Genomic DNA, 14813 nt, shown 5'->3' with positions numbered 1-14813 from the left:
TTGGCGACGTTCCCCGGTGGTGACAGGCGGGGCGGGGCGGTGGCGCAGCGGCCTCGTTCCGGGGCGGGCGGGCGCCGATCGCGGCGCGGGCGGGCGGTCGGGCAGGCCGGCCGGGGATGCCGCACGGGCCGCCGTGGTCCTCGTGCCAGTGAGCGCCGCGCTCTGCCGCAGCCATGACGGTGGAGTTCGAGGAGTGCATCAAGGACTCGCCGCGCTTCAGGTGCGCCCCCGGGGCGCGGTGCGGCCCTTTGTGATCCGCGGGTTCGCAGCCCCTCGGGGCACCCGGGACCGCCGGGGGATGGGGCGCGGGAGGGGGAGCCGGTGCCGCCTTTGTACCCGGCGCCGGGGCTGGAGGCCAGAGCAGGAGGACTCGCCTTGGACAAAGCCCGCAGCAACCCCGGCCCTAGAGCCCGGAACAAAAGATGCCCCTTGTGCTGGTCGCCGCGCGCGAAGGGTGCGCGCGTGGGGCGGGGCGGCCTCCGGCTCGGCCACCTCTCCGTGGGAGTGTCCGCCCGCTTTGTGTATAGACCTTCTGCGGGCCACCTGCACAGGGCTGAGACCTTGCCCGACTCTGGCTAGGGTCGTCTGGGTGCGTCGGGTGTCTGCCCCTGGAATCTGTCTTGGTTCCTGTGCCCAGAGTAGTCAAGGGGGCGGGCAGCTGGAGCCACAGTTAGGGCTTGGGGCAGCTGCTTGGCAGGGGTGACCTAGATGCCTGGTAGGGTGGGGGCTACCTGAGCAGACTGTATTCGAGAGACTGGTGGAGGTTCTGGGCTGTGCCTGGCCATGGGTTTGTGCTTTCAGTCCTTCCTGGGAGTGCAGGTGGGCTAATCTGTGTGGACATGTTCATAGTGTGCATGCATCTGCTTTAATGGGGCACCTCCTGTGTGTCAGGTGCTCATGCTTGTGCTTGGGTGCACTCATGTGAATTCTGCCCCTCTGCACCCGCCCTTGAGGTGCCAGACCTTGGACATGAATGTGTGGGTGAACTGCGCCCCTGGACTGCTGCTAGATACAGAGTGGGTGTTTATCATGCAAGGATGAGTTTAGGCACTAAGCACATGTTAGTTTGTTCCTGTGTATCCCAGCTCAGGGTACATGTTTATGCAGCAAATCCATGAGTACACACTTCTGTGTGTGTGTTGTGCTTCTGCATGCGTACATGTTTGATGGCACATGTGCCTGTCAGGCTTTGGCACACTTGCACTGGGTTGTGTGCATGTGTATGTGTGTGTGCTGGGTCTTTGGGGTGTGTTAGCAAGAGGGCCTGTATGCAGTGCCTGGTGGGCCTCAGCATCGGTGCTCTCACCTCTGAGTCCCTGGAGTCAGCCCCTTGCCCAGCCGCTTCACAGGGAGTCAGCAAGGAAGGCCAGGGAGGACTAGATGAGGGGTAGAGGCTGGACCAGAAAGTGGCCCCCAGCCCTGAGCAGAGGGCTAATGGTCACCTCTGCGCTCTCCCATCTTACGTTCCTGACAGTTGAGGGGGGCAATGTGAGCAACTCAGGTACCTATGATCCCGGGCTGGGGGCACCCACAGTGGGGCAGCTCCAGGCCCTCCCTCCCACACCAGGCTGCTTGCGGGGCGGGGGGGCACCCACAGTGGGGCAGTGGATGCAGCTGATGCCTGGGCTTTGCCAGGTTTTCTTTGAAAGTACCTAGCTAAGACCCCAGGGTGGGGGCCAGGGAGATGCCCCTGACCTTGGGCCACAGAAGCTGCATTGTGTGTGGGTTTCAGGGTTGGGCTGAGATTTAACCAGGTTTTGAGGCCTTTTTGGGGTTCCTTTTCTGTGTGCCTTCAGATGCTGCTAAGGATGTAACCTGGACTTCCTAGAGGCTAGCTTGGGGGCCAGGGTTAGGGTAGAGCTGGGTAGGAGAATGTGGTCAGGATATAGGGCCAAAGGACCCCAGCCCTGGAGGAAGAGGGACCCTGTCTGTGTGCTTGTGGCCTGGGCAAAGCCCCAGAGCCCTGGGTGCCTGTGGCTGGAGGGATCCAGGCTCTCTCAGACTCACGGGGCACCGCCCACCCCTTGTTCATGGTGCCCCCTCCCCTGGGTGGGGCTTCAGGCGCTGAGTCATGGCTCTGGTGGGGAAGCCGGCCTCACCCTCCTACCCACCATCCAAACTGCTGAGGAAATCCTGGAGGGATGACAGGAGAGGAGGCCTTGGCCCATGGAGGTGGGGGGAGAGAGATGAGGGGCATGGGGCCCCCAGGATGGGCTCTCTGCTGAGTGCCTACCTCACCCCCATGAGCACATTGTCACCATCTGGTACAGTGCCCCCCACCAGCTCTCTAGGGACCAACTGCCCCCTCCCCGCCCCCTGGCTCAGGGGTGATGGCCCTCCACGCACCTGCCCAGGGCAGTTGGGGTGACTGGGGCTCCAAGGGCTGTGTCTCTGCTCTGCTTTGCAGTATCCTCTCCTGGGCGGGTGGTCCTTCCGTGCCCTGGGCCCCTGGGTCGGGGGGAGGGGCAAGGCTACAGCGATGGTCAGGATCCTTTAGTCTCAGGCTGGGCATCCTGCTGGCATGGGCTAACACTGGTCCAAGCAGACGTCCCCTCTGACCCCTTCCTGCTCTGGAATTCAGAGACCCCTCAGCCCTAAGGCAGGGATGAGGGCTGCTCAGAGCGGAGGAGGACAGGGGATCTTCTAAGGGCCCTGACGAGGCAGCCTGGCACCCCCTCCCCCACAGCTCCTAATTGAGGGAGTACCGAGCTGCCCCCCACATGAGGGACTAAGTACCTCTCCCCCAAGCCTGGGAAACCCTGGAACGTGGCCCTCTTCTACCAGCCACGGGGCAGCGAGGGGCCACTGGACCTGGACAGCCTCCTCTGCCCTGGCCCTGGCCCCGGCGGCTGCCTCCAGCCCCTGTCTGCAGCTCCATTCCGCGTTGTCCCTTGTCCCCAAGAAGCCAGATGGGCCCAGCTCACCAGCTGAGTGGGTTGGGGGGGGCCCTGGGATCCTGGCCCTCTTTCCCTGTTTCCTGTTCCCAGAGCATTGGGGGCGGGGGGAGTCACGTGCCTGATCCATCTGCCTCTCGCCTTGCCTTCCGGGATTCTCTGTCCACTGGCTTCTCTGGTGATGTCATTGTTAACTCTTCCCTCCCCAAGGCAGCCCCATTGTCATGCTGCCCCAGTGGGAGTGGGCTCCTCCAAGGTCTGACCCACTGCTCCCGACAGGCAGACAGGGCCAACTTGGTATTTGACGTTGGGGGAGTAGTCGGGAGGTAGGGGCATGCTTCTGCTGGGTATTTCACTGTTCCAGGGAGCAGCCCCAGGTTTGCAGGCTCTGCTGACACAGGTCTGCCCCAGGGTCTGCCAGCCCCAGGCCAGAGTGGGCTATAGCTGAAGCTAAGGGTTGGGTGGTCCAGATGGGGTCTGGGGTCAACTCTGAGCCTTGGAGAGGTGTATAGGCTGGGCCGGTGGGTGGTGACCAGTGAGGCCCTTCATGTCTCCTTCCACAGGGCCCTGGCCCCTCCCTCTGTGCTAGGGACCACCCCCTCCCCTGTCCACAGACCCCATTTGGTGGCATCTCAGCCGACTAGGCCTCTATCTGCCTGGGATGGTGGTGGGCCCCGAGGCTCTGCAGCCATGGCGTCTCGGTCCCAGTCCTGCCCCTCTCCTCCTCCCTCTTCCGTTCCCCCACCGCAGTCTCCATGCCTTAGTCTGTCCGAGAGGTGTGGAGGAAGGTGGGCCTGCGGGAGCCAGTGGCTATCGACAGAGCAGCCCCTTCCCACTGCAGACCCCTTTGGGGAGGTGCCTGGGGAGATGAAGACCAGCTAAGTTGGTGGGGGAGGCTCGCTGCAGGCGGGACTCCAGCCACCCTGTACCCGTCGCAGGGCAACTATCGATGAGGTGGAAACGGACGTGGTTGAGATCGAGGCCAAACTGGACAAGGTGAGGGAAGGGCCTGGGGGCACATAGAGGGCTTGGTCCAGCTCACTCGTGGCCACCAATACGAGCACAAGTGTGTGTTTATGCATAGCACGTGGGCCTGGCTGTCACTGGCCTTCATACCTGCCGCACACACACCTGTGTCTGTGTGGTTTCCTCTCGCCAAGCCAAAGAGGGGAGTCTTGGGGGAGGCAGGGGCAGTTGCTGGGGGGCTGTGCCTCTGAGTGGCTGGGTTAGGGGCCCAGGGTACAAGCAGGAGGGGAGGATGGGGGGGCATCCATGAGCCCCTGCTGGCTGATCCTGCTGTTCCTTGGCCAGGACCGCATGCCCACCCCGGCCCTGGGGTCCCTGCTCCTGGCTTCCCTCTCTTGCTCCCACCTCCCACACTGGAACCAAGGCCTGGGCAGTGCCAAGCTGTTGCCCCAGCACCAGGTGGGCTTAGGAGGACAGGTGGAAGGCTGTGGCCTTCCTTCTCTGCCTAGGGCTACCCAGCTGTGTCCTGGGCACTGATGGGCCCTGAGCTGAATTCCAGCTGCCCTGGAAGGGTCCCAGCCTGTGTGGTCTGGCCTTGGTAGCGGTGAGGGCTGGGCCCACAGGTGGCGTGAGTGTCCCCCATCTGTCCTGTCCTGTCTGCAGCTGGTGAAGTTATGTAGCAGCATGATCGAGGCAGGCAAGGCCTATGTCACCACCAACAGACTCTTCGTGAGTGGCATCCGCGACCTGTCCCAGCAGTGCCAGGGCGACACTGTTATATCGGTGAGGGGGCAGCTGACCTCTGACCTCTAGGCAGGGGCAGGCACAGGCAGGCAGCCCCTCGAGGGTGCCCCTGCCCTGGGAGCAGGTGGGCGTTTGTGCTGGGCCACAGGGGCCACTCTGTGGCTAGTGGGTGGGAGGTGCTGACACCGGGGGCACAGCAGTCCCATTTAAGCAAGAGTCTCCCTCACCCACCCCCAGGAATGTCTGCAGAGGTTTGGAGACAGCCTGCAGGAGATGGTCACCTACCACATGGTGAGCCCTGATGGGGGTAGTTGGGGGGGCACTGTGCTTCCTTATCATCGCTGTCATCCCTTCCCAGGCAGCCACCCCTCGGGCTTCCTGCAGGCCCCACCCAGCCTGGAAGGCTCTGGGCTGGCTCTGGGAGAGCTGAGCTGGCAGGGGCGGGCTGTGGGGGAGGCCACGTTTCTGCTCCTGCAGCTGGGGTGGGGGGGCCCACATTGCTGAAACTCTACTGTGTCCCAGGTGAGGGTCGGATAGCCAGCAAGGAGGTGCCTGGAACCTGTCCGTCTGGGGCTGAGGGTGATGGGGGCTTGGCATAGGCGCCTTAGAGGGTTATCCAGGGCCATCAGACAAGGGTCATTGGCCAGGCTGACCCCACTGCTTCCCAGGATGGGTCTGTATGACCTTGAGCCCCTCAGGGGGCCCCCGCAGGGACACACAGAACAGAATGAGGCCCATGTGGGTGGTCAGACCGTGGCCTGGAAACCAGAGCCCCAGACTAAACAAGGGGCCCCTCCCCCACAGGGGAAGTTCAGAAATAAACCAGTGCTGGACAGCTTGTCCAGCCTCAGCAGTCTGTCTGTGTGTCTGTCTGCTTCTGGTTAGGGCCCAGCCCTCTCCCCATGTTGAGCAGATCTGATTCTGGGTCCAGTTAGCACTGCGAGGGAGTCCCCTCCAGCCCCCCACAACCACTTCACCCTGCCCCCAGGCCAGATCACTTAGGAGATTCAGCCACAGCCGGACCCTTCCAACTGAAGGGCTGGTCATCTTCAAGGTGGCCTCTCCCCAGGGTGTCACTAGGGACCTTGAGTGTGCCTGCTCTGTCTGGACCATGGGAGGGGGACAGCTTGGGCCTCGAGTCTGACTGAGAGCCAAGTGGGGGAGATGGGCAGGTGGTCACAGCTGTTGCCTCTGGGCACTGACCCAGGCCTGGGGGCTGCACCTGGTCCTTTGGACCCTGCGAGGCTGGTCTGTGAGGGTGACCAGTTGGGGCCTAAGTGGGGCTGGACAGGGCATTCTCTGGTTCTTACCTGAGGAAATAGGGGCCTGACCTCTGGGGTCATGTGGGGGCAGGTCCCTGATACCTCCATCTTCCTATGCTCCCAGATCCTGTTTGACCAGGCCCAGAGGTCTGTGCGGCAGCAGCTCCACAACTTCGTCAAAGAGTGAGTGGCCCCAAGGGAGGCCTGGCCTCTCTCGGCCCCAGGAGGGCGCGAGGCCACACCCGTGCTGGGGTGTTTGAGCTGAGAGAGTCTGGGGCACTGACACAAGGCCTGCAGGCTCTGGGTGAGGGGCTCAATGTAGGCCAAGACTGGGCTGAGGAAACAGTGCTGGAGGGCAGGGACCACAGAGGGCAGCGAGGGGGCCCTTGGGCGGGGGTGAGGGCAGGACCATGGAAGGGTCAGGATCAGGGTCATAGAGCAGGAGGTGGGGACTTGGCGGGGGTCTCAGCTCAGTGCTGTGTGTATAGTTGGGGATACCCCAAGTGGAGTGTCTGGAGTCCAGGGTAAGGCTAGTGTCACCCCAAGCTGGACCAATCCTGTGGGTCAGGTGGTGAAGAGAAAGGGGACCCTGGATTGGGGAAGGGACCTGAGGAGGCAGTGGCAGGGAGTGCTGGCTGTTGGGGGATGGGAGGCCAGGACAGGGAGGTGGGGAAGGGGGTTGTGGAGCACAGAGGGGCTGGGAGCAGAAAGGGGGCCTTTCTTGAAGGGGGGAGACCCCAGTGCATCCCTCCTCAGGCTCCCTGACCTGACACCCGCCGGCCTCCAGGGACGTGCGGAAGTTCAAGGAGACCAAGAAGCAGTTTGACAAAGTTCGGGAGGACATGGAGCTGTCGCTTGTTAGGAATGCCCAGGCCCCAAGGCACCGGCCCCACGAGGTGGAGGAGGCTACGGGTGCCCTGATCCTCGCCAGAAAGTGTTTCCGCCACCTGGCACTGGACTATGTGCTCCAGGTGAGTCGCTGGGCCTTGGGTGTCACTGCAGACAGGGACCTGGTGTCTGGAGGGGCCCCTCTGACCTGAGAAAACTTCAGATGCTTGGGGAGGGACCCGGAGGGGGGAATGCCCCGGGCAAAGGCCCAGAGGTGGGGACGTGCTTGGGACAAGCCAGGGCCGGAGGCTGCAGGAGGGCTTGGAGCAGGGGTAGAGTTCATGGCTTTGTCCATGGAGAAACAATGAGAGGAGGGATGGGTACCAGTGTAGGGAGCATCAGATGAGCTGGTGGTCTCAGGGAGCCACAAGCACCCTGAGTGGACACGAGCAAGGTCCAGGCTCAGCCCTGATATCTTCACCTGTTCACTCCTTCCTTGGCAGATCAACGTCCTCCAGGCTAAGAAGAAGTTTGAGATTTTGGATTCCGTGAGTGCTGGGGTTGGGTGCACCTGATGGGGGCCCTGGCCACTGTGGCTGGCGGCCGGGCCTCACCTGTGTCCCTACCCACCCCCCCAGATGCTGTCCTTCATGCACGCCCAGTACAGCTTCTTCCAGCAGGGGTACAGCCTGCTGCACCAGCTGGACCCCTACATGAAGAAGCTGGCTGCCGAGGTGAGCCTGCGGGGAGGGGAAGCCAGGGCCAGCGTGTCAGGGGAGGGGGTCCACTTCCCTCTCTGTACCACTCCCCCACAGCTGGACCAGCTGGTGATAGACTCGGCAGTGGAGAAGCGGGAGATGGAGCGCAAGCATGCGGCCATCCAACAACGGGTGAGGCCCTGCAGCCCTGGCCTCCCTGTGGAGGGGCTCCTCAGCCCTCTCCAAGTGAGGACCTGGGAGCCCACCACAAAGACACACTCCCCGTCCCTCGCCAGGCCTGCCCATGCTCAGGCTGATTCTGATCCTCCTTGGAAGAGCAGTCAGAGGTGGGAGTCCTCATCCCTCAGGGTCTCAGCACAGTGAGAGGTCACTTAGAGGCCAGGACCAGCCCCCTCAGCCCACGGGCGCTAGGGCTGGGGCTGGGTGGAGGGTCCTACTGGGGCCTCTCTGCTCCTGGCCAGACGGCTGTCATGGCGCTGCCCTGGGCGGAGATGACTGCTGGTGGGAGCTGCTAGTTCCCAGGAGGAAGCGGCAGGGCTTCACTCACTGGCTCTCTCTCTCCCTGCTCCCGCTCCTCCCGCTCCCGCCCTCAGACGCTGCTGCAGGTGAGTGGGCGCCCACCCGGGGGTGGGGTGGGGGGACATGTGGGTGGGGCCTCTGTCCGCCCCGCCCCGTTTCAGCACCAAGGACACCTCCGCAGCCCCAGCGCTCCGACTCTGAGCACCTCCCGGGGCGCGCGCGCCCAGCACCAGCGGAGGCTGCTGAGCTGGAACCGAGTCCCCTTCGGGAGCAGCTGCAGCTGTCCCTTCCCGCCCCCACTCAGCCAGGGGAGCAGGTGGCTGGGCCTCCTCTCCCACTGCCAGACACACAGGACAACGCTCAGTGTCTCCCTGGCCCGTGTGAATGGAGCTCTGTCAGGCTAGCTGGAGCAACCCAGCTGGCGACATGAATGGGGGACTGAGGACAGGGGAGGCGGCTTCCTTCCTGATCCTACCCAGAGCCTGCTGTCTGTGCTGGGTGGGGGGAGATGAGGGGTGAGGCTGGAGCACTCCGGGATCCCAGCTGTGGCGGGAGGCATCTGCCCCCATGGGGTTTGGGTCAGGAAGTGGCTGTGAAGACCCACCCTCTCAACCTTGGCTGGGGGGAGCCTGGGAGGGCAGCCGTGTCCACACAGCAGTGGGTGGGTGCTCATGGGGGGCTGGGCTCCGACTGCTCCCAGGACTTCTCCTACGATGAGCCCAAGGTGGAGTTTGATGTGGATGCACCCAGTGGGGTAGTGATGGAAGGCTACCTCTTCAAGAGGGCCAGCAACGCCTTCAAGACGTGGAACCGGTAAGGGAGGCCCTTCCTCAGGGGACTGCAGGGCAGATAGGTGGGGGAGGGTGCCCAGCCTGGCCTGACCCCTCCTGGCCCTTCCCCACCCAGGCGCTGGTTCTCCATCCAGAACAGCCAGCTGGTCTACCAGAAGAAGCTCAAGGTGCACTGGGCCCAGGGCAGCGACTCCTGGGCCTCCTCACCTGGCCTGGGGGTGGGCGGTTGGGGGGATTGGTATCACGGGGCTAAGGACACAGATGGGCACTAAAGCCTGAGTGGTCAGGGACAGAGACCACTTGAACCCCAGGCAATCTGTGTCCTGAGTAGAGCAGTGAACGGGTGGTCAGGGTGGGGCGGGGCTGGGTGCTGAGCGCAAGGGCCACGGCGGTCATGCCCGCAGGACGTGCTGACCGTGGTAGTGGACGACCTCCGGCTCTGCTCTGTGAAGCCCTGTGAGGACGTCGAGCGGAGGTTCTGCTTTGAGGTCGTGTCGCCCACCAAGTAAGCAGGTCCTGCCCAGGGAGTGATGTGGCAGGAGCCCCTGCTTGCCCAGCCTGACAGGCCCCTTCCTGCAGGAGCTGCATGCTGCAGGCTGACTCAGAGAAACTGCGGCAGGCCTGGGTTCAGGCAGTGCAAGCCAGCATTGCCTCCGCCTATCGGGAGAGCCCTGACAGCTGCTACAGTGAGGTGGGCCCGCCCTGCCCGTGCGTGTACAGCTCCCGCAGGCCACACACCAGCACACATGTGCATTCTCTATATGCACACATGGGGGTGCAGGCTCGTGCCTCAGGGACCCTGGCTTGTGTCAGCCCCTGTATCTCGGGAGGAAGAGGGGGCCCCCACTGGGGATACTGGGGTTGGAGCTCCCGTAGGGCTGAGTGACCCCTCACCCGGTCCCCAGAGGCTGGACCGCACCGCGTCCCCGTCCACGAGCAGCATCGACTCTGCCACGGACTCTCGGGAACGCAGCGTCAAGGGTGAGAGCGTGCTGCAGAGGGTGCAGAACGTGGCCGGCAACAGCCAGTGTGGTGACTGCGGCCAGCCCGACCCGCGCTGGGCCAGCATCAACCTGGGTGTGCTGCTCTGCATCGAGTGCTCAGGCATCCACAGGTGGGCCTCCTGGGCGGCCCGGAGGGGGTGGGGGCGGAGCCACGCCCTGACTCCTCCTCCCTCATCATCCAGGAGCCTGGGCGTCCACTGCTCCAAGGTGCGGTCCCTGACCCTGGACTCATGGGAACCTGAGCTGCTGAAGGTGTGTGGGGGCCATTGCAGGCCGCCAGGTGGCTGGTGGGGGGAGGGAGACAGGAGCTGGGTCTGCCCACTTGAGGGGAGGTCTGTGGGCTGGGCTGATGCTGGCCCCACCCTGTCCTGCCAGCTGATGTGTGAGCTTGGAAACAGCACAGTTAACCGGATCTACGAGGCCCAGTGTGAGGGGCCGGGCAGCAGGAAGCCCACAGCCAGCAGTCCCAGGTGAGGTGTGGGGTAGCCTAGGCAAGGCCTGGGGAGCCCCCGCCCCCAAGTGCAGCCTCATGTCTGGTCCTGGTCCAGACAGGACAAGGAGGCCTGGATCAAGGACAAATATGTGGAAAAGAAGTTTGTGCGGAGGCCGCCCTCGGCACCAGCCCGGGAGGCCCCACAGCGCTGGAGGGTGCAGAAGTGCCAGCGCCACCACAGCTCCCCCCGAGCCCCCGCCCCCCGCCGCAGCAAAGTCCGGATGGAGCCCGTTCTGCCCTCTGTGGCTGCCCTGTGCTCAGGTGGGAGGGGGCCGGCAGGTGCGCCCCAGCTCACAGGCCTGGGCAGGGGGTGAGCCTCCAGACTATGGACCCCAGGGAGGCCTGGGGTGGGGGGAGGAAGGAGCAGAGCCCCAAGCTCTGCCCACCTCCCAGCCTGGCCCGGTTACTGCCCTGCCTTAGGCTCCGTGGAGCCCAGGTTCCGGAGGGACTCGCTCTTCTGCCCAGATGAGCTGGACTCCCTTTTCTCCTACTTTGACGCAGGGGCTGCCGCGGCCGGCCCACGCAGTAAGTCCCCTGCTGCCCATCCCCCAGCTCAGCCAGGGCAGCAAAGCAGGGACCAGGGATGCTCGCTCAGAGGGTGGACAAGTACAGGACAGCTGTGGCCACTCGCCCGGGGACCAGAGGGATGGGCATTCCTTGCAGGAGGGACTCGTGTAGGGGACAAGCAGAGCTAAGGCTGGGACAGTATCTCCAGGGGCTGGGGGTAACTCAGCCACTGACTTGGAGGCTGGAGCCATGACCCTCAGGAAGGCCTGTGTGTGGTGTACACACAGGAGTGTGTGTGTGGCATGACCGTGCACATGGGTACATACATGTGAGTGTGTACATGTGTGTATATACATGGGGGTGTGCACATGCATGTGTGTTCGTGGACAGCTGTGTGCCAGACCAGCTCCTGAAAGACAATTGTGTGCATCTTCTCCAGCTCCTCCTGGAGTGGGAGTGGGGGGCACATGCTGCAGGTGGGGGCCCTCCCCGCCCCCTCCCGGGGCCTGCCTGTGAAGTGTCTAACAGCACCCACTGGCCGGGGGCGTCTGGGCCGCCTCTCTGGGCAGTGTGGACAGAAGGCATAGATGGGGGCCAAGAATTGGCAGGGCTGCTGGGGTGAGCGGGTGCCCTCGGGCAGCAGAGGGCGCTGCCTCGCTGTCCCTCAGCTCGGGGCTCTTCTGCGAGGGCTGCTTTTGGGTGCCGCTCACTGCTGCCTGGAGCCGCGTCTGGATGGAGACCTCCCATCCGTCCTGTATTATTATGTATTGTATTATTATGGCGGCGCTTCGGCCCATCCGTCCTGCTAGGGCCGACCTGAGCGAGGAGGGGATCACACTAAAGGCTGTGCTTCTAGGGGGCGCTTAATCCTTGACTCCACTGAGCTGTCACTTGATTTTCTCGCCTTTCCTCCCATCCTGGGCAGGGCTCTCCTCTGCCCCCTAGTGGGGACTGATCCTGCTCCAGGGAGCATCCCCGGGAGGGTGGGCGGCCCTCCAGCCTTCCCCCAGACGCTCTCAGGACCCCCTCTGGCTGTGGGCTTTGCAGGTCTGAGCAGCGACAGCGGCTTAGGGGGCAGCTCCGACGGCAGCTCAGATGTCCTGGCCTTCGGCGTGGGCTCTGTGGTGGACCGCGTCGATGAGGAGGGTGAGTGCGCGGCTCCCCATCCCCGGCCCTGTGCCTCCCCCGCTCCGGGCCGGCTTACCGGCCCTGATCGCCCGGTCCTCGCAGAGGGTGCAGAGTCGGAGGAGTCCAGCGGCGAGGCGGACGGAGAGGCAGAGGCCTGGGGCCTGGCAGACGTGCGCGAGCTGCATCCGGGGCTGCTGGCGCACCGCGCGGCGCGCACCCGCGACCTTCCCGCCCTGGCAGCGGCGCTGGCGCACGGGGCGGAGGTCAACTGGGCTGACGCGGAGGACGAGGGAAAGACGCCGCTGGTGCAGGCCGTGCTCGGGGTAAGTAAGCGCCCGGCTGCGCCCGGACCCAGGTGCAGAGTCTTCACAGCGGCTCTCCCTTGGTGCTCACGCTTGAAGGGGCGTCGGGGCGTGGTGGGAGGTGGGGGGCCTGCAAGGAACCGTTTCCGCGGCTTGGCTCCGTCTGAACCATACCGCCTCCCCACGCCGGCTTCCCCAGGGCTCCCTGATCATCTGTGAATTCCTCCTGCAAAACGGAGCGGACGTGAACCAAAGAGACAGCCACGGCCGGGCTCCGCTCCACCACGCCACGCTCCTTGGCCGTACTGGGTGAGTCGTGGGCTGGTCATACCCTCATTTCCCCCCGCCCCATGGGCCCGGGTCGCCCGCCCACCAGTACCTGTCCAAGGCCTAACCTGACTTGCCCCCTCCGCTCTCAGCCAGGTCTGCCTGTTCTTGAAGAGAGGGGCGGACCAGCACGCCTTGGACCACGCTCAGCAGGACCCATTGAGCATCGCGGTGCAGGAAGCAAACGCCGATATCGTCACGCTGTGAGCAGGAGGATGGTGTGGGTGGGGGACCCTGTGGGCGGGACGGAGCCCTTCACAAGGCCCGCCCTCCTCGGGTCTGGGACGCTGTGGGCTGGGGGCGGGCTAGGCTCTTCACAAGGCCCGCCCTCCTCCAGGCTCCGTCTGGCGCGCATGGCCGAGGAGATGCGTGAGGCTGAGGCGCCCTCTGGCCAGCCGGGCCCTCTGGCCGGCAGCAGCCCCACTGAGCTCCAGTACCGCAGGTGCATCCAGGAATTCATCAGCCTTCACCTGGACGAGAGCTAGGGCAGCGGGGCGGGCGGGACCCCCCCCACCGGCCGGTTGCGGGAGAGCACTGGTGTTCCGGAACTCCTGGAGCCCCTGCTGCCGGCTCTGCCCTCCTCCTCCAGCGGCCCCCACCCTGGGCCGGCGCAGGACCAGCACTGAGTCTTCTGAAGCTCCAGTCTTCCCCAGGAGGTGTTGCATCACTCCCCACCCAGGGACCCTGTGTCTTCAGGTGACCCCTTCCTAGGGGGCCTGGGTTGCTCGTGTCACAAACCACTCTCAAGGCCCCATGTCACCTTGTGCTCCTCTCTGCTCCCACAGGCCCGTGTCACCTCCTGCCCCTCTATCCCTGGGCCCATGCCACTTGGTGCCCCACTCTGCCCTCAGGGCCGGTGTCACCTCGTGCCCCCACTTTACTGCCCGAGGACACTGACCTGCTAGTTGGGTCCCTCCCATGCCCCCAGCCCCTCCGCTGGGCCCTGGGGTTGGTGGCTGGCCACCGGCACCTTGTGAGGGCAGAAGGGACCGCCCATCCAGGGAATCAACCCGTGTACCTCACTTAGCGACCCCAGCATCCAGGCTGGGCTTCTTGGGTGCTTGGGGGCTCTGGCCTGGGGCCTCAGCCCTGACTGGACACGGACGTCCTGAAGCCGTGTGGCTGGCCATACAGCCCCATGTGTCCCTGCCTTTTCCCAGAGCGGGTGGCAGGTGCGTTGCTCTTCCCACCCCTGCATCTGATGTCCTTTGTCACAGACTGAGGGGTTTTCTACAATGACCTCGTTCTCACGTTGTCTCGCGTCTTTTCTCTGGACTCAAGGACCACCTTGACCCCCAGCTCTGCCCGCTGTTGGGGGGGCTTTGCAGCTCAGCCCTGCCCCCTCATCAGCCTTGCCCCTGGCTCAGCCCATGGGGCTTCAGCTCACCCCCAGGGCCATCTGATGCCTTCTGCATTCCCCTTCCTGGAGCCCTGGGGCAGTGGCTGGGCCTCTCCCCAGCTCGAACCCTCGGCCAGTCCAAGGCCAGTTGACTGGTCACTATGCAAAGGCTGCCCAGGGAGGCCCCATGGGCAGCAAGGTGGGTCCCCAACTCCCTCGCCTGCTGGCTGTGACCCCCAGAGAGCAGAATTAACTCCTTCCTCTCTCCCTGCTTGAGCTCTGCCCCTACCTCCCACCCCACTGCCTGCGCTAGGGCCTCAGCTGGTGGGACCCACCTCCACTCCAGATCACAGTTAATAAACAGCCGCTTGCACCCGCTGTCTTGCCTCACCCGCCTCACTCTGCTCTGTCTCGACTGAGGTGGGGGGTCACCTGCCTTCCCCAAGGGGCAGCCCTGCGTGGGACAGCATCAGTGGTGCCCTCAAAGGGTGCAGTAAGCTGGAACCTGGGGGCCTGCCTGATGGAAACCTGGGCTCCATTGATTAAAATCAGTTCTTAATACTCCACTCTCTGGCTGCACCGCCCTTTTCTAGGATGGACACTAACTGGCAAGGATGGTCTGGACCTAGCCTTGTCCCCTAGGCAAACTCTGCCCTGTGTCCCCTGCCCCACAACTCCCACAGCTTCTGTGACTGAGGATGTGGCAGTACGATCTGGTTGGAGGTTTTCAGCTCACTCGGGACAGGGAGGGCAGCAGAAAACACCCTAGCCACCAGGTGAAATCATTTTATTGCAAAGTGGCCCCAGATCACTGAGTGCCTGGGCCTGGCCCTGCCCTTCCTCCCACTGGCCCCAAGCTGAGTGAGGCTCTGCCCAATGCCTGCACACACCTACAGGTGCAGATAGACCTGTTGACACAGAAACATGTGGACATATGACACTGGCACCAAACAGACACACTCCCACGTGGAGCGCCCCCCAGACACAGGC

The 14813-nt window shown here is 64.0% G+C and overlaps 1 protein-coding gene across 3 annotated transcripts; it reads left to right on the top strand.

The window, feature by feature from the left end:
* The first annotated feature begins 27 nt into the window (after positions 1-27).
* On the top strand, positions 28-14389 carry ACAP3 (ArfGAP with coiled-coil, ankyrin repeat and PH domains 3). Of its 3 annotated transcripts, XM_055419321.2 has the most exons (24): positions 28-220; positions 3833-3890; positions 4524-4643; positions 4842-4895; positions 5991-6049; positions 6654-6837; positions 7198-7242; positions 7333-7428; positions 7510-7584; positions 8007-8018; positions 8633-8745; positions 8839-8890; positions 9128-9228; positions 9303-9414; positions 9629-9837; positions 9910-9979; positions 10103-10197; positions 10276-10481; positions 10641-10745; positions 11775-11873; positions 11958-12178; positions 12357-12466; positions 12577-12687; positions 12822-14389. In XM_055419321.2, the coding sequence occupies exons 1-24, from the start codon at positions 174-176 to the stop codon at positions 12967-12969; spliced, it is 2502 nt and encodes an 833-aa protein (XP_055275296.1). In that variant the 5' UTR covers positions 28-173; the 3' UTR covers positions 12970-14389. The 3 variants fall into 3 exon arrangements, with proteins under 3 accessions (XP_055275296.1, XP_088701496.1, XP_088701497.1); XM_088845370.1 differs by lacking the exon at positions 8007-8018; XM_088845371.1 differs by lacking the exons at positions 4524-4643; positions 8007-8018.
* Positions 14390-14813: the final 424 nt, after the last annotated feature.

The sequence above is a fragment of the Moschus berezovskii genome, chromosome 17 (assembly GCF_049115385.1).
Source record: "Moschus berezovskii isolate FMDL1 chromosome 17, NW_MosBer_1.0, whole genome shotgun sequence".
NCBI lineage: Eukaryota > Metazoa > Chordata > Mammalia > Artiodactyla > Moschidae > Moschus > Moschus berezovskii.
This window is presented reverse-complemented; position numbering and strand designations above follow the sequence as displayed.

What these genes read in the sequence shown, in the direction of transcription:
- ACAP3 (XM_055419321.2), top strand. Translation starts at nt 174, where the DNA reads ATGACGGTGGAGTTCGAGGAGTGCATCAAGGACTCGCCGCGCTTCAG. An exon ending in GAGGTCGTGTCGCCCACCAA is followed by an intron (nt 9,229 to 9,302) that starts GTAAGCAGGTCC and finishes CCCTTCCTGCAG; the next exon opens with GAGCTGCATGCTGCAGGCTG. An exon ending in TGCCGCGGCCGGCCCACGCA is followed by an intron (nt 10,746 to 11,774) that starts GTAAGTCCCCTG and finishes TGGGCTTTGCAG; the next exon opens with GTCTGAGCAGCGACAGCGGC.